Source organism: Oncorhynchus clarkii, chromosome 29 (genome assembly GCF_045791955.1).
Source record: "Oncorhynchus clarkii lewisi isolate Uvic-CL-2024 chromosome 29, UVic_Ocla_1.0, whole genome shotgun sequence".
In the NCBI taxonomy this organism is placed as follows: Eukaryota; Metazoa; Chordata; class Actinopteri; order Salmoniformes; family Salmonidae; genus Oncorhynchus; species Oncorhynchus clarkii.
In genome coordinates this window covers 23,527,480-23,546,205 of record NC_092175.1, presented here as the reverse complement: position 1 = coordinate 23,546,205, position 18,726 = coordinate 23,527,480, and the positions used below count along the sequence as shown (strand labels likewise).

The 18,726-nt window shown below is 42.0% G+C and overlaps 1 protein-coding gene across 2 annotated transcripts in view; it reads right to left on the bottom strand.

Annotated features, from left to right (window-relative positions):
* LOC139388696 (colorectal mutant cancer protein-like) overlaps positions 1-18,726 on the bottom strand; it is a 135,075-nt gene that overhangs the window by 85,822 nt on the left and 30,527 nt on the right. For both annotated transcript variants that reach the window (XM_071135546.1, XM_071135545.1), the window contains 3 exons: positions 16,174-16,287; positions 8,060-8,202; positions 5,859-6,001 (listed from right to left, as the gene is read on the bottom strand). In XM_071135546.1, the coding sequence (XP_070991647.1) occupies positions 5,859-6,001; positions 8,060-8,202; positions 16,174-16,287 (400 nt within the window). The remainder of the gene's footprint in view (positions 1-5,858; positions 6,002-8,059; positions 8,203-16,173; positions 16,288-18,726) is intronic.

The window sequence follows — 18,726 nt, the reverse complement described above, 5'->3', positions numbered from 1 at the left end:
TTTGATGTCTTCATTATTATTCTACAATGTAGAAAATAGTAAAAAATAAAGAAAAACCCTTGAATGAGTAGGTGTCCTAAAACTTTTGACCAGCAGTGTATATTTGCTAACATTTCTAAAAACCTGTTTTTTCTTTGTCATTATGTGTTGATTTGTATTTGTATTTATTTATTATGGATCCTGTGGTCTAGAAAAATCAAGGCAGTTTATGCGATTTAAAAACAAATACAATACATTTACAGATTTCACAACACACTGTGTGCCCTCAGGCCCCTACTCCACCACTACCACATATCTACAGTACAAAATCCATGTGTACGTGTGTGTAGTGCGTATGTTATCGTGTGTGTGTGTGTATGCATGTGTCTGTGCCTATGTTTGTTGCTTCACAGTCCCTGCTGTTCCATAAGGTGTATTTTTAAATCTAATTTTACTCCTTGCATCAGTTACTTGATGTGGAATAGAGTTCCATGTAGTTATAGCTCTATGTAGTACTGTGCGCTTCCCATTGTCTGTTCTGGACTTGGAGACTGTGAAGAGACCTTGTGGCTTGTTTTGGGGGGCATTCATGGGTGTCCGAGCTGTGTGCCACTAGTTCAAACAGACAGCACGGTGCATTCAACATCTTAATACCTCTCATAAATACAAGTAGTAATAAAATCAATCTCTCCTCCACTTTGAGCCAGGAGAGATTGACATGCATATTGGCTCTTTATGTACATCCAAGGGTCAGCCGTGCTGCCCTGTTCTGAGCCAATTGCAATTTTCCTAAGTCCGTTTTTGTGGCACCTGACCACACGACGGAACAGTAGTCCAGGTGCGACAAAACTAGGGCCTGTAGGACCTGCCTTGTTGATGTTTAGTTAGAGTGCTACTTTATTATGGACAGACTTCTTCCTATCTTAACTACTGTGGTATCAAAATGTTTTGACAATGACAGTTTACAATCCAGGGTTACTCCAAGCAGTTATATCACCTCAACTTGCTCAATTTCCACATGATTTATTCTAAGATTTAGTTGAGGTTTAAGGTTTAGTGAATGATTTGTCCCAAATACAATGATTGTAGTTAAAAAATATATTTTGGACTAACTTATTCCTTGCCACCCACTCTGAAACTAACTGCAGCTCTTTGTTAAGTGTTGCAGTCATTTCAGTCGCTGTAGTAGCTGACATGTATAGTGTTGAGTCATCCGCATAGATACACTGGCTTTACTCAAAGTCAGTGGCATGTCATTAGTAAAGATCGAAAAAAGTAAGGGGTCTAGACAGCGCCCTGGGGAATTCCTGATTCCACCTGAATTATGTTGGAGAGGCTTCCATTAAAGAACACCCTCTGTGTTCTGTTAGACCGGTAACTCTTTATCCACAATATAGCATGGGGTGTAAAGCCATAACACGTACGTTTTTCCGTCAGAAGACTACGATCGATAATGTCAAAAGCTGCACTAAAGTCTAACAGAACAGCCCCCCCACAATATTTTTTATCATCAATTCCTCTCAGCCAATCAGTAATTTGTGTAAGTGCTGTACTTGTTGAATGTCCTTCCCTATAAGCATGCTGAAAATTTGTTGTCAATTTGTTTACTGTAAAATAGCATTGTATCTGGTCAAACACCATTTTTTCTAAAAGTTTACTAAGGGTTGGTAACAGGCTGGTTGGTCGGCTATTTGAGCCAGTCACGACTGTTGGTTCCCTCCATATCAAATCAAAGTTTATTTGTCACGTACGCCGAATACAACCTTACAGTGAAATGCTTACTTACAAGCCCTAACCAACAGTGCAATTTTAAGTAAAAAAAATAGGTATTAGGTAAACACTAGATAAGTAAAGAAAGAAAAAATACAGTAAAATGACAGTGGCTGTATACAGGTGGTACAGGTACAGTGTCAATGTGCGAGGGCACCGGTTAGTCGGGCTAATTGAGGTAATATGTACATGTAGGTATAATTAAAGTGACTATGCATAGATGATAAACAGAGTAGCAGCAGCGTAAAAGAGGTGTTGGGGGCACACACCTTCTAGTATGCTTAGACTGAAGATATGGCAAATAAGAGTGCCAATATCATCTGCTATTATCCTCAGTAATTTTCCATTGTCAGACCCTTGTGGCTTGTCATTGTTGATAGACAACAACAAATTATTTACAGAATTCAAAATTACAATGCTTGTCTTTCATAATTTGGTCAGATATACTTGGATGTGTAGTGTCAGCGTTTGTTGCTGACATGTCATGCCTAAGTTTGCTAATCTTGCCAAAAAGAAAATCATTAAAAAGGTAGTTGGCAATATCAGTTGGTTTTGTGAGGAATGAGCCATCTGATTCAACAAATGGAGCTCAGTTTGCCTTTTTTCCCAAAATTTAATTTAAGGTGCTCCAAAGTTTTTTTCATTTATCTTTGTTTCATAGTGTAGTTTCTTCTTCTTTTTATTCAGTTTAGTCACATAATTTCTCAACTTGCAATACGTTTGCCAATCAGTTGTGCAGCCAGACTTATTTGCCATTCCTTTTGCCTCATCCCTCAACCATACCATTTTTCAATTTCTCATTAATCCACAGGGATATAACAGTTTTTACAGTCATTTCCTTAAATGGGTGCATGCTTATTACAGTGCCTTGCGAAAGTATTCGGCCCCCTTGAACTTTGCGACCTTTTGCCACATTTCAGGCTTCAAACATAAAGATATAAAACTGTATTTTTTTTTGTGAAGAATCAACAAGAAGTGGGACACAATCATGAAGTGGAACGACATTTATTGGATATTTCAAACTTTTTTAACAAATCAAAAACTGAAAAATTGGTCGTGCAAAATTATTCAGCCCCTTTACTTTCAGTGCAGCAAACTCTCTCCAGAAGTTCAGTGAGGATCTCTGAATGATCCAATGTTGACCTAAATGACTAATGATGATAAATACAATCCACCTGTGTGTAATCAAGTCTCCGTATAAATGCACCTGCACTGTGATAGTCTCAGAGGTCCGTTAAAAGCGCAGAGAGCATCGTGAAGAACAAGGAACACACCAGGCAGGTCCGAGATACTGTTGTGAAGAAGTTTAAAGCCGGATTTGGATACAAAAAGATTTCCCAAGCTTTAAACATCCCAAGGAGCACTGTGCAAGCGATAATATTGAAATGGAAGGAGTATCAGACCACTGCAAATCTACCAAGACCTGGCCGTCCCTCTAAACTTTCAGCTCATACAAGGAGAAGACTGATCAGAGATGCAGCCAAGAGGCCCATGATCACTCTGGATGAACTGCAGAGATCTACAGCTGAGGTGGGAGACTCTGTCCATAGGACAACAATCAGTCGTATATTGCACAAATCTGGCCTTTATGGAAGAGTGGCAAGAAGAAAGCCATTTCTTAAAGATATCCATATAAAGTGTTGTTTAAAATTTGCCACAAGCCACCTGGGAGACACACCAAACATGTGGAAGAAGGTGCTCTGGTCAGATGAAACCAAAATTGAACTTTTTGGCAACAATGCAAAACGTTATGTTTGGCGTAAAAGCAACACAGCTGAACACACCATCCCCACTGTCAAACATGGTGGTGGCAGCATCATGGTTTGGGCCTGCTTTTCTTCAGCAGGGACAGGGAAGATGGTTAAAATTGATGGGAAGATGGATGGAGCCAAATACAGGACCATTCTGGAAGAAAACCTGATGGAGTCTGCAAAAGACCTGAGACTGGGACGGAGATTTGTCTTCCAACAAGACAATGATCCAAAACATAAAGCAAAATCTACAATGGAATGGTTCAAAAATAAACATATCCAGGTGTTAGAATGGCCAAGTCAAAGTCCAGACCTGAATCCAATCGAGAATCTGTGGAAAGAACTGAAAACTGCTGTTCACAAATGCTCTCCATCCAACCTCACTGAGCTCGAGCTGTTTTGCAAGTCGGAATGGGAAAAAATTTCAGTCTCTCGATGTGCAAAACTGATAGAGACATACCCCAAGCGACTTACAGCTGTAATCGCAGCAAAAGGTGGCGCTACAAAGTAAGGGGGCTGAATAATTTTGCACGCCCAATTTTTCAGTTTTTGATTTGTTAAAAAAGTTTGAAATATCCAATAAATGTCGTTCCACTTCATGATTGTGTCCCACTTGTTGTTGATTCTTCACAAAAAAATACAGTTTTATATCTTTATGTTTGAAGCCTGAAATGTGGCAAAAGGTCAGAAAGTTCAAGGGGGCCGAATACTTTCGCAAGGCACTGTAGTAACTGGAATAAGCAATTTCATAAATGTATCAAGTGCAAAGTCTGTTGTTTGCTCCTCATTACACACCACGGACCAACAAACATTCTTTACATCAACAACATATGAATCACTTACAAAACTTATTGTATGACCTCTTTTACACTATATTAGGCCCAGCCTTCAAAACATTGGTTTTCCTAGATACTACATTGTGATCATCACATCCGATGATAAAAAAATATAAAATAATGTTTATTTGTATTTTTAGAATAAAGCTGTACCGTAACAAATGTGGAAAAAGGGGTCAAGGGGTCTGAAAACTTTCCGACTGCACTGTACAATTTCAGTAGCCTTAGAGTGACGGACTGTGCCATCCCCACTGCCTCCACAATTGATCAGTCCACTCAGGCAGGCGCCAATCAGACAGGTGTCTTGTACCCCATGATTGAAGCAATTTGTTTTGCTACTGCCCAACTAAAGAAATCTTGGTCGACCAACAGCCTATCAGTAAACAATCAACCAGTCGACTAAATGGGGTCAGCCCTAAAAGGCATGTACCACTTTCAAAGCTTCAGTTCCCTATTCACTGTGTCATCTTCATATCTCCAGAAGGAATCAAATTGGCTCATCAGAAACTAATTTAAATGAGCATATAAATAAAAGCCCTGCAAAGCATCCAATACCCCCATGCCGATGGTGAGCACCTGCTGCCATACTGCATCCACAATGATGATGATGAGGATTATTAGTATCTTCCCAGACCTAGACAAACATAGCCTGGGTACATTGTGTGGAATATGGAAATGGAAATATGTCCCCCCTTCTCCTACCGCTGGAGGGGCAAAGTAAATGCAGGTTTTGCCAACAATTTGAAAGTAATTAGTGCTGTGCGAACGAACGTGATGATTAACAAAACTTAATCCTTTTGTGTGTGTGTGTGTGTGTGTGTGTGCGTGTGTGTGCGTGTGTGTGTGTCAGCTACAGCTAGAGACAAAGACCTGTAATGAATGAAAAATATGTTTTTCTTCTCTCTCTCTCTGCTCAACGTTGAGAATAAGGAAGAAGAGAAACCAATGAAGCTCTTTACCATTGACAAGTGATTGCTGGGTGCACTCAGCACCATTGATAGAGGGGAGAATAAATAACGTCTCGAAGGAACTGCTGCACGGACTCTGCTAAATCAATTTTCCATTGTGGGAGTGTGCATGCGAGCACAAATGCGCACACACAGTCACATACACACACGCACATAACTGCTCCTCATTCGATCTCCGCTAGAAGCCGATAATTGTGTATTGGGTGCCATCAACCCTATAGCAGTTGGTTGGCAACAGGCCATCCATCAAGGGAGGATATGCACAGATACTGTAGGTCACAGAGTACAACTATGGGCACAGATAGGTAACAGTCTCTCCATGGGAGAGATGATTCATATGAACCACTGATCGAAGCAGTTATTAGTGAAACAGAAAAGCGAAGATTAGCCTGAGGGCATAAACACATTCATTCTACTGATGGAGTGGAGCAAACTTCAGCTTGGTTGTGAATGTGTCCACTAAACCATAGAGCGAGGGTATTCAGAGCAAGTCAAACTCATTTATAAGAGTTGTATGTGGGTTTACAGTCAAGCACTGCAGTGTCCTTTCTTACCCATGTTGGCGGTCGCCAGGGTGGAGTGGTTCTCAGCCAGTGACACGGAGGCAACGTCCTGGTCGAGGCTGCGTCCGTCCTCGTTGACCTCGTGCTGGCTGTGGCTGAGCTCCGAACGCAGCTCCGAAAACTCATCCTCCTCCCTGAGGGGCAGAGGGTCACTGAGTTATGTCGGCATTAGTGCAAAGTGATATGCCACTAGCCTTGTTGACAGATGTGTTTGTGGTTTGATAACACTGTCATTTCCTGGCATGATGGCAAACAGACGAGTCAGCTAAAGCATAAAACTGATTTGGCAACCAGGCGGGTGTGACAATTCCCTGCGAACTTTGTTTTTTACTTCAATGTTGTTGTCATGACCACACACACACACACACACACACACACACACACACACACACACACACACACACACACACACACACACACACACACACACACACACACACACACACACACACACACACACACACACACACACACGATGGTGTATAGAATCGATCAGTGGGAATGAGAAATCATTTTGTTTTGTAGGGCATCAGCTATTTATCTTAAAATAGAAACAGTAAGTGTGTAGATGTACCATCATGCCAATCTTAAGCCTTGAGTATAGTTAATTAACATGGTTAATATCTGGAAAAACGACCTGAGAAAACCTACAGTATAATAGGTCCTTTGATTCAAGCCCTCTGTAGCATCCGTTGGCTGTATTTTGCCGTTTTACAGGTTATTTCATGTGATTAGATATGACTTATTAAACATGGAAATCTATGCCTTTCATATAAGGCGGTGGCGAGAATTTGTCCTTTTCAAATATGCACACTTTCCACATGAATATGCAAGCTGATTAACTCTATACAGCACGTAAACACTCACGTGTTTGTGTATTCGTGCTTCAGATGAGAGCCCTCTGCAATTAAGCAATAGTGACGTCCCAGTCTGAACTTCTCAGGCATAAGTATTTAAATATATGCACAAGCATGAAGATCATGTGTAGTTTTAATGAGAGGAAAGCTCCCGGTGTGACCAACCTGCAGGAGAAATGTCAGATCTAAGAAGAGCAGTGTTTACACGTCTGTGAGACTGAGCACATCGGATGATCTATTAGATGAAGCACGGACACCCCACACCTATGTTGATACCACTTGTCCTCCCTTGCACGACGGCTAGATACATTTATCGAGGAACATTCCTAGATCCGAATGAAAGCAGCACACATTTCCACATTTTGAATGAATGTTGATTCTTGTGCCTGTGTCTCGGACACTGTATTTTGTCTGCCACACATGCCTGGAGTTGCATTGGAATAATGGATTCTATCCAAACTCTATCCAATAGGTCTATGTATGTAATACAGAAATAAACAATATTGGTGAAAGTAGTACTGCAGTAAACAACGTCACTGCTGCTACCAAACACTAAAATGTAACATCTTGCCTGTAGCTCTGAATTATAGGGTCGTTTGGTTGCATTTCATTGGTTTGACACAATCTTTCGATTGCACGTCTGTGAATTAAATAGCCGGGCAATAAATACACATCACATAGTTCTCACAAGGTTGGCAAATAGAAAGTACTGACTCACGCTGTTATGTGCTGTTCTGACAACATGAAGCAAGATACACTGATTTGGCATGGCACCGTTTATGCAAACATAAACACACACAAACAGAGAATGAAAGAAAACAGATTCAAAAAATTCCTCTTCTCCAAAATTCATAAGAATCTATTACCTAATAAAAAAAACAGGGTAACACTGTATTTGGATAGTCTGTAGAGCATCTACAGATGGCCTAACAGTAACTATCTATTAACCTTTACCCTAGCCTTAACCCTTACACTAACCCTTATTCTAAACCTGTAAAGCATCTACAGATGGACAATACGGACTATCCAAATAAAGTGTGACCAAAACCAGTATGCATTTTGGAAATGGAGGAATTTTGGGGGGCTGCCATTCTTGAGTTCATTCTAATGAGTTGTTTGGTTAATGGTCCTGCTTAGCACTCAACCCAATGCCTATTTGGGAGTTTATTTCCGGTGCACATCAGTGTGTTAAGCACCGGTGGAGAGGGCTGGAGAGGCCACTTGAGCTAGGAAAACAAACACTTACAAGGCCTCTGACGCAAATGCTCCGATTTTGATTTCACTACAATAAGTAAACAACGTCTGTGTGTGCATGCGTGTGTGTGTGCCACCCACCTGATGGTAGTGCCTTGTAGCAGGTCTATCTTCTTGTTGAGCTCAGCGATGATGCTGTGTAGCTCTGTGATCCTCTCCTCGTATCGTAGGGTGGTCCGCTCCTGAACGTCCTCATGCTCCCGCATCAGATAGGACTGCTCACACTGACAAAACACACATTATAAATATGTTATGACTCAATCCAAGACCATGTTATCCCACTGAGCTAAAGCCTTAATATCCAAACAACATCCTATTCTGTTATTTGCACATTTTTGAAAGGCGATTCTCTGTTGGTTTGAAAGGTTGGTTGTCTCTCGCACACACACACACACACACACACACACACACACACACTGTGTGTGAGGTCTAAGGGCTTTTCTGGGGAGTGTCTACATGGAGCCCAGAGGTTGGGAGAGAGAGAAATGTATGAGCTTTCCCCTCAGCTATATTACAAGTGGAGGATGAGAAGAGGTGAGTGAGTTAGAGTGAGAAAGAGAGATCAGGCTTGAGCGCGTGTGTGTTATACTGCGCTTCCTGGAATGACCTCTGCAGATTGGTATGTTTTTCTGGCCTGTGTCAGCGGTTGAACATGAAAATGAAACAAAGCCAAACAAAGAGGGGTCTGCCTAGTGCTTTACACAATGGAACATTAATCAAGCTCTTACATTCCTGCAAATTATCTCCTACAACTACTATGGACTTATTCACAATGGTTTAGCGTTTTGACAATAATTTCTGTGTTTATGAATACAGAAATCTCCCAAGTGGGGCTCCCGAGTGGCGCAGCGGTCTAAGGCACTGCATGTCAGTGCTAGAGGCGTCACTACAGACCCTGGTTCGATTCCAGGCTGTATCACAACCGGCTGTGATTGGGCGCACAATTGGCCCAGCATCGTCCGGTTAGGGTTTGCCCGAGGTAGGCCGTCATTGTAAATAAGAATTTGTTCTTAACTGACTTGCCTAGTTAAATAAAGGTTAATAAATCCTCTAGTGACTCCCCATCCCGCATGCAGGAGCGGAATCATCGCCTGACACTAATTAGCATAACGCAATGGACATAAAAATTCCTAGTAAATATTCCTATTCATGAAAATCACAAATGAAATATATTGAGACACAGCTTAGCCTTTTGTTAATCACCCTGTCATCTCAGATTTTCAAAATATGCTTTACAGCCAAAGCTAGACAAGCATTTGTGTAAGTTTATCGATAGCCTAGCATAGCATTTTGTCCAGCTAGCAGCAGGTAACTTGGTCACGGAAATCAGAAAAGCAATCAAATTAAATCGTTTACCTTTGATGAGCTTCGGATGTTTTCACTCAACGAGACTCCCAGTTAGATAGCAAATGTTCCTTTTTTCCAAAAATATTATTTTTGTAGGCGAAATAGCTCTGTTTGTTCTTCACGTTTGGCTGAGAAATCGCCCGGAAATTGCAGACACGAAAACGGCGAAAAATATTCCAAATTAGCTCCATAATATGGACAGAAACATGGCAAACGTTGTTTATAATCAATCTTCAAGGTGTTTTTCAAATATCTCTTCGATAATATATCCATCGGGACAATTAGTTTTTCAGTAGGACCGATTGGAATAATGGCTACCTCTGTATTTTACGCAAGAATTTCTCTGGGAGCATCAGGTGACCACTTGTGCAATGTAGCCGCTTACGGGTATTCTTCAACATAAATGCGTAAAACTACGTCACAATGCTGTAGACACCTTCGGGAATACAGAGAAAGAGTAATCTGGTTGATAGCCCATTCACTGCTCAATAGGGACGCATTAGAACGCAGCGCTTTCAAAACATGAGGCACTTCCGGATTGGATTTTTCTCAGGCTTTCGCCTGCAACATCAGTTCTGTTATACTCACAGACAATATTTTTACAGTTTTGGAAACTTTAGAGTGTTTTCTATCCTAAGCTGTCAATTATATGCATATTCTAGCATCTTGTCCTGACAAAATATCCCATTTACTACGGGAACGTTTTTTTCTTCAAAAATGAAAATACTGCCCCCTAGTCACAACAGGTTTTAAATAAATAAAAAATTATTTTTCTTTTTATCACACTGCCAAATGAATGTGACAAATATCATAGAATTGCATGATGTTGATAGAAAAAGCATAAAACTCTGTCATGCAGAACATTGAGTCGTGTGGAATATAGCTGGGACGATACAATTTAAATTATCGCAGGCATTTTACTGACATCGTTCATTACGACATGTAGCCTATAGTAGAGAAATGTGAAGTGAATTGAAATTAAACGTGAAGTGAATTGAAATTAAATAAGTTTGCTAATATGGGTGATTGTTAATGGGACAACTGATGAGTACAACCATCTAACAAGTAGTAGTAGTAGTAGTTTAAAGGTGTCATGGCCTGACCATAGAGAGCCCTCATGGTTCTCTATGGTGTTTTAGGTCAGGGCGTGACTAGGGGGGTTTCTAGGTATTATATTTCTATGTTGGTGTGTGTGTATGGTTCCCAATTGGAGGCAGCTGATGATCGTTGCCTCTAATTGGGGATCATACTTAGTGTGTCCTTTTTCCCACCTGCGATGTGGGATATTGTTTTGTTTGAGTGACAATGTGCGCTACGTATTTCACAATCGTTATATCTGTGTTGTTTTGGAAGTGTCACTATCATTAAATTGTGGAACTCTACTCACGCTGCGCCTTGGTCTAATTATTCATACGACGGTCGTGACAAAAGGATCATTTAAAAACCTACGGTGCACATTGTTATAAACGTATTGTTCTATTTGTCATTATGCCATAAATTCAGACAATATATTGCGATATGGATTTTTATCCATATCGCCCAGCTTTAGTGTAGAATCTTTCTATATGCGACCTTCTAAACATTGCGCCCCATTGAAAAAGTCTAAGACCCATGTTTCTGAGAGTAGGATTCAAAGGTCAATAGGTCAAAAGTCAGAAGCTTGGGGAGTCAGGGGTGTACTTCATCCTAAACAAAAATGTCTGTGTGTAAAAGGTCGGGGGTTCAGGTGACAAGGTATGTGCCTCAGGCTGACATCGCCATCAAAGTCCCCACGTTGAGACAGGAGCCTCAATGTGTGTGTGTGTTATCCTGGGTTGAGTCAGGAGTCCTCCAGTTAAATGGCCAGCAGTGGCAATTAAAATAGCTGAGTGGCTTTAGCTCCCTACCCCATGGAGAGCTGCAGGGACAAAGAGCAGCTTCCACTCAGCCATTATCAGGTCACGCAGTATGACGCGTGTCACCAACTGTCATAACACCCGTCCACTGATGCCCAGAGGCACAACAGTCTCTGATAGGAAATGACATGTGGTTTATGGCCAGGGCCAAAACATATTTTGAGAGCAGTTTGGCTCTGACCTTCATAGGCTGTTTTCAATCAAGATCTCAGCGATCACTGCCTCATTGCCTGCATCCGTAATGGGTCTGCGACCAAACGACCACCCCTCATCACTGTCAAACGCTCCCTGAAACACTTCTGCGAGCAGGCCTTTCTAATCGACCTGGCTGGGGTACCCTGGAATGACATTGACCTCATCCCGTCAGTAGAGGATGCCTGGCTATTCTTTAAAAGTGCCTTCCTCACCATCTTAAACAAGCATGCCCCTCTCAAAAAATGAAGAACTAGGAATAGATATAGTCCTTGGTTCACTCCAGACCGGTCTGCCCTTGACCAGCACAAAAACATCCTGTGGCGTTCTGCATTAGCATCGAATAGCCCCCGTGATATGCAACTTTTCAGGGAGGTCAGGAACAAATATACACAGGCAGTTAGAAAAGCTAAGACAAGCTTTTTCAAACAGAAATTTGCATCCTGTAGTACTAACTCAAAAAAGTTCTGGGACACTGTAAAGTCCATGGAGAATAAGAGCACCTCCTCCCAGCTGCCCACTGCACTGAAGCTAGGAAACACTGTCACCACCGATAAATCCACTATAATTGAGAATTTCAATAAGCATTTCTCTACGGCTGGCCATATTTTCCACATGGCTACCCCTACCCCGGTCAACTGCCCGGCACCCTCCACAGCAACCCGCAGAAGCCCCCACCATTTCTCCTTTACCCAAATCCAGATAGCTGATGTTCTGAAAGAGCTGCAAAATCTGGAAGCCTACAAATCAGCCGGGCTAGACAATCTGGACCCTTTCTTTCTAAAATTATCTGCCGATATTGTTGCAACCCCTATTACTAGCCTGTTCAACCTCTCTTCCGTATTGTCTGAGTTTCCCAAAGATTGGAAAGCTGCCACGGTCATCCCCCTCTTCAAAGGGGGTGACACTCTAGACCCAAACTGCTACAGACCTATATCTATCCTACCCTGTCTTTCTAAGGTCTTCGAAAGCCAAGTTAACAAAGAGATTACTGACCATTTTGAAACCCACCATACCTTCTCCGCTATGCAATCTGGCTTCAGAGCTGGTCATGGGTGCACCTCACCCACGCTCAAGGTTCTAAACGACATCATAACCGCCATCGATAAGAGACATTACTGTGCAGCCGTATTCATCGACCTGGCCTAGGCTTTCGACTCTGTCAATCACAACATTCTCATTGGCAGACTCGACAGCCTTGGTTTCTCAAATAATTGCCTCGCCAGGTTTACCAACTACTTCTCTGATAGAGTTCAGTGTGTCAAATCTGTTGTCCGGACCTCTGGCAGTCTCTATGGGGGTGCCACAGGGTTCAATTCTTGGACCGACTCTCTTTTCTGTATACATCAATGATGTTGCTCTTGCTGCTGGTGATTCTCTGATCCACCTCTACGCAGACGACACCATTCTGTATACTTCTGGCCCCTCCTTGGACACTGTGTTAACTAACCTCCAGACGAGCTTCAATGCCATACAACTCTCCTTCCGTGGCCTCCAACTGCTCTTAAACGCAAGTAAAACTAAATGCATACAATTCAACCGATCACTGCCCGCACCTGCTCGCCCATCCAGCATCGCTACTCTAGACGGCTCTGACTTAGAACACGTGGACAACTACAAATACCGGGTGTCTGGTTAGACTGTAAACTCTCATTCCAGACTCACATTAAGCATCTCCAATCCAAAATTAAATCTAGAATCAGCTCCCTATATCGCAACAAAGCATCCTTTACTCATGCTGCCAAACATACCCTCGTAAAACTGACCATTCTACCGATCCTCGACTTCGGTGATGTCATCTATAAAATAGCATCCAACACTCTACTCAACAAACTGGATGCAGTCTATCACAGTGCCATCCGTTTTGTCACCAAAGCCCCATACACTACCCACCATTGCGACCTGTACGTTCTCGTTGGTTGGCCCTCGCTTCATACTCGTCGCCAAACCCACTGGCTACAGGTTATCTACAAGTCTCTGCTAGGTAAAGCCCCGCCTTATCTCAGCTCACTCGTAGCACGCGCTCCAGCAGGTATAGCTCACTGGTCACCCCCAAAGCCAATTCCTCCTTTGGTCGTCTTTCCTTCCAGTTCTCTGCTGCCCATGACTGGAACAAATTGCAAAAATCTCTGAAGCTGGAGACTCACATCTCCCTCACTAGCTTTAAGCACCAGCTGTCAGAGCAGCTTACAGATTACTGAACCTGTACATAACCCATCTGTAAACAGCCCATCTATCTACCTACCTCATCCCCATACTGGTATTTATTGATTTATTTTGCTCCTTTGCACCCCAGTATCTCTACCTGCACATTCACCTTCTGCCGATCTACCATTCCAGTGTTTAATTGCTATATTGTAATTACTTTGCCACCATGGCCTATTTATTTCCTTAACTTACCTCATTTGCACTCACTGTATATATACTTTTTGTTTTCTTTTGTTCTACTGTATTATTGACTATGTTTTGTTTATTCCATGTGTAACTCTGTGTTGTTGTTTGTGTCGAATTGCTACGCTTTATCTTGGCCAGGTCGCAGTTGCAAATGAGAACTTGTTCTCAACTAGCCTACCCGGTTAAATAAAGGTGAAATAAAAAATAAAAAAATAGGCAAGAACTTCTACAAGGGCCAATGGCTTGGTCTGTCTGTCCTCAATCAGAAGTACATTGTGAGGTGAAAAGCCCACCAAAAGTCTAAAATTATTTTTGTGAGTGGGGAGTTCTGAACAAAAGGTCACCCCAATACATAAAAAATCATCCACTTCAGGAAAACATGCTCTTTTGGAGCCAAACATCCTCCTTAGACTTCTAGGCACCACATATCATGGGCATAAACTTGTTTAACTGAAATGTCCTGCATATTTACGACTTTTTATTTTAGACCAATGAGAGGGTTCAAATGTCAAGAGTGTCAAGAATGTCAGTACTTTGTCTGAGTTAGGACCTGACAGGCATCATTGACTTGTGTAGATCCTGACTTATAAGGATTCCAGTCATTACTCTCTATGAAGACACTAACATAATGAGATGTGTAGATAGTTTGTATCATAAAAAGACACACTGGAAAGTGGAAATGGGAGCCAAATGTTTCAATTGTCTGCCAGTGCTGATATAGGCCTAGTGCTATCTGTAGAATCTTGGTATGATGACATCACTATCTGATCGATCAGTCTCTCTACAACTACCAATGTCAGGTTTCATTCTATTCACTCCTCTCCAAACACAATGGCATCCAGTGCAAGTACAGTTCAAGCTACTTCTTTATTTTCTTTAACTCATGGCCTATCCCTCTTTATCTAAATCCAGCAGGTGGGAAACCGACAAACCAAATAGCTTCTAGCATCAATATTTAACACAAATTACAGTAACAGATTGCCTTTTGTTCAAAAACATCACCACGAGGAAAATACCCAGTCGATGTAGGTGCCAGCAAAAGTATTCCACAGCTCTTTGAACCAGTGCTGTGTCTGTTTGCAGGGTTCCAGGAAGACACGCAGTGGTGGCCCACGGAGAGAGACTGAGTCTAACAGCCTGAGGGAGATGCTTCAGAAGGCCATGTCTGAATAAACAGCTTCTTAATTTTCTAGACAATTCCCCAGGCATTTATAGAACAGGTACTCACACAATCTGTCTCGCTATTACACTCATTCCATTAGATAAAAAAACGTTAGCACACCCATTCATTCTGTCCACACACACACACACACACACACACACACACACACACACACACACACACACACACACACACACACACACACACACACACACACACACACACACACACACACACACACACACACACACACACACACACACACACACACACACACACACACACACACACACACACAGAGAGAGAGAGAGGTAGAGCCCAAAACTCCCTCATAGGAGAGTGCCAGTGTCAATCACTGGGACTGGGAAAACTACAAAGCAGATCGAAGCTAAGCAGTTGGCATGGTTACTGAGGCTTCCTGGTTCCAGTGACATATGGGGAGTGTTGTTTCATGCCAAATCAATTTCCTCATTATTTAAAAAGCAAAGCTTCTAGTAAATAATACGATACTATGAGCAATGTAATGGGAAAGTGATACCCGATTGCTGAAAATAGTTTCTTTCGAGCGCATGCTAGATAGTAACAACCAAAAGATGATCTCCGTGATGATGTTTATCAGAATTCTGCATCTATTCTCGGACGAGTAACAACTCTGATTGGAGCATAAGGACTAGTTGTTTTGGAAGGGAAGGGAGATTTCCGAACACATTCCAATAGGTAAGCCATGCAAATCAGTGCCTATGTGACGCGTCAGCTATTCCTGGATATTCTTCAAAAAACATACATCGAAAGAATATCTTATGTGAAGCCAGTTCAATTCCATTTTACTGTAGTTCTTTAACATCCATCAGAGCAGTTTGGGTTATTATTCAAAGATACAAATCCTACAAAGGAACTTTTGCATACCAGAGAGTTCTAAACCACAGGTGCAGAAAAGAGGAGGGGGAAAGAGGAACCATGTACACAGGGTTTCACAAATGATTGATCACGATGAGAGATCCACTGCAGCTGGCTTATGGACATAAATGTTATTCAGATTTGTAAGGCTTTAGATGAGGTGGTGGTGGTACCCACAGCATTACAGCAATTATCTTGGTATAGAACTTTGAATGGTAAGCTTAAGTTAAGGTAAAAGGTGAGTTCACAATACAGAATATGAATCCATGTGAATATACAATATGTACATATATTGTCTGGTAGAGTACCTGTGCTTTGGCCAGTCTCTTCTCTAGCAGCTCTCTTTCTCTCTCCGTCTGCACCAGCCGCTTGTTCAGCTCCACCAAGTCCCCCTTCCACGAGGCCAGGGCTGTCAGCTGGAGCTACAGAGAAAGGGGAGAGTCTTAGAACCATAACACACACACACACACACACAGGCATGGATACAAGCTCACACATACACAGACCAAGTTACAACATATACAATGATTACAGAGCACACACACTTCCAACCTCCACACTCTCCCACGAAGAGTTTAAGCCCTGATACAGAACAGAGAGAGCGCTAACACTTTATCATGTGGAGCATGTAGACTTTTCACTTGGGTGGGCTGAGGTGTCACGCACACACACACACACACACACACACTCTCTACTCTATTCAGTTAGCCTGCTCACAGTCATTCTTTAAGCCGTATGCATTTCTAATGCCAAAAATCGACTTAGGCCCACATTTTCCATGGAAAAATATGAACAAGGTTTTTAAATGGTAGATTAAGACTAACACAATAAACTAAAAAAAACAGTCCTGCTTTCTCATATTGAGAAGAAGTCTCACAAAATATATGCCTAGGGGCATTAGAAAACTCTTACCCCTTACCTCAGCATACTGCAACAGAAAAACACAACAAACTTCTCTGCGACAACCTTTGTTTCATCCTCCAGTGTGGAGGCTTAACTTTCAGAGAGGAATTAGAGCTGTCATGACTAGGCAGAGACTGAGTGCAGATACAAATGGGGCTGCATGCCACTAAGCTACAATGAGAGTCCTTTCCAAACTGGACAAAAGGAGCAGACTTGGTTTTCAAGGGAAGAAAAAAAAAGACAGACCAACCTCCATATATACCCAACACAGATCTGTGATGCTAAAGTTAGCCTCCACTGTTAACCTAACTCAAACCAGCCCCTGAGGATTTATTTTCACTACTTGAGTTCTATCTGTAGTACAGTGGTTCCAAAACCTTCTGAGACCAAACTAAACCACTTCTAATTTTTTTGTGGATCTCTAGACAAAGAAATGTTACTAGCCTAACCTTTGACCATTTTTTTTTACATCACCTTTATTTAACCAGTTAAGAACAAGTTCTCATTTACAACTGCGACCTGGCCAAGAATAAAGCAGAGCAGTTCGACACATACAACAACACAGAGTTACACATGGAATAAATAAACATAGTCAATAATACAGTAGAAAAAATCTATATACAGTCTGTGCAAATGAGGTAAGATTAGGGAGGTAAGGCAATAAATAATAAGTAATTGCAATATACCAATTAAACACTGAATGTGCAAGTAGAGATACTGGGGTGCAAAGGAGCAAGATAAATAAATAAATACAGTATGGGGATGAGGTAGTTGGATGGGCTATATTACAGATAGGCTATGTACAGGTGCAGTGATCTGTGAGCTGCACTGACAGCTAGTGAGGGAGATATGAGTCTCCAGCATCAGTGATTTTTGCAGTTCGTTCCAGTCATTGGCAGCAGAGAACTGGAAGGAAAGGCGGCCAAAGGAGGAATTGGCTTTGGGGAGACTAGTGAGATATACCTGCTGGAGAGAGTGCTACGGGTGGGTGTTGCTATGGTGACCAGTGAGCTGAGATAAGGCGGGGCTTTACCTAGCAGAGACTTGTAGATGACCTGGAGCCAGTGAGTTTGGCGACGAACATGAAGCGAGGGCCAGCCAACGAGAGCGTATAGGTTGCAATGGTGGGTAGTATATGGGGCTTTGGTGACTAAATGGATGGCACTGTGATAGACTGCATCCAATTTGCTGAGTAGAGTGTTGGAGGCTATTTTGTAAATGACATCGCCGAAGTCGAGGATCGGTAGGACGGTCAGTTTTACGAGGGTATGTTTGGCAGCATGAGTGAAGGATGCTTTTTTGCAAAATAGGAAGCCGATTCTATATTTAATTTTGGATTGGAGATGTTTGATGTGAGTCTCGAAGGAGAGTTTACAGTCTAACCAGACACGTAGGTATTTGTAGTTGTCCACATATTTTAAGTCAGAACCATCCAGAGTAGTGATGCTGGACGGGCGGGCAGGTGCAGGCAGCGATCAGTTGAAGAGCATGCATTTAGTTTTACTTGCATTTAAGAGCAGTTGGAGTCAACGGAAGGAGAGTGGTATGGCATTGAAGCTCATCTGGAGGTTAGTTAACACAGTGTCCAAAGAAGGGCCAGAAGTATACAGAATGGTCTCATCTGCGTAGAGGTGGATCAGAGAATCACCAGCAACAAGAGCGACAGCACAATCTCAAGGGAAAAAAAACAGTAAGAATTGTCCGCAACCCATCATTTGGCAAACAGGCTACACAAAAACAATTCCAAACATGCATGTAGCCCATACAGGCTTACAATACTTCAAGGAGAATCTTTTGGACTTTCTACAATAACTCCTGAATAGTACATTCTTGGTGAAAAGTCAGCTACACAGTACTCAAAAAGAAAGTGTTGTTCATTCACACAACTTCAAGGTGAATATTTTCTTCACACCATTTCCTACATTTCTCTTTACACAGACCTACATACAAAGACTATT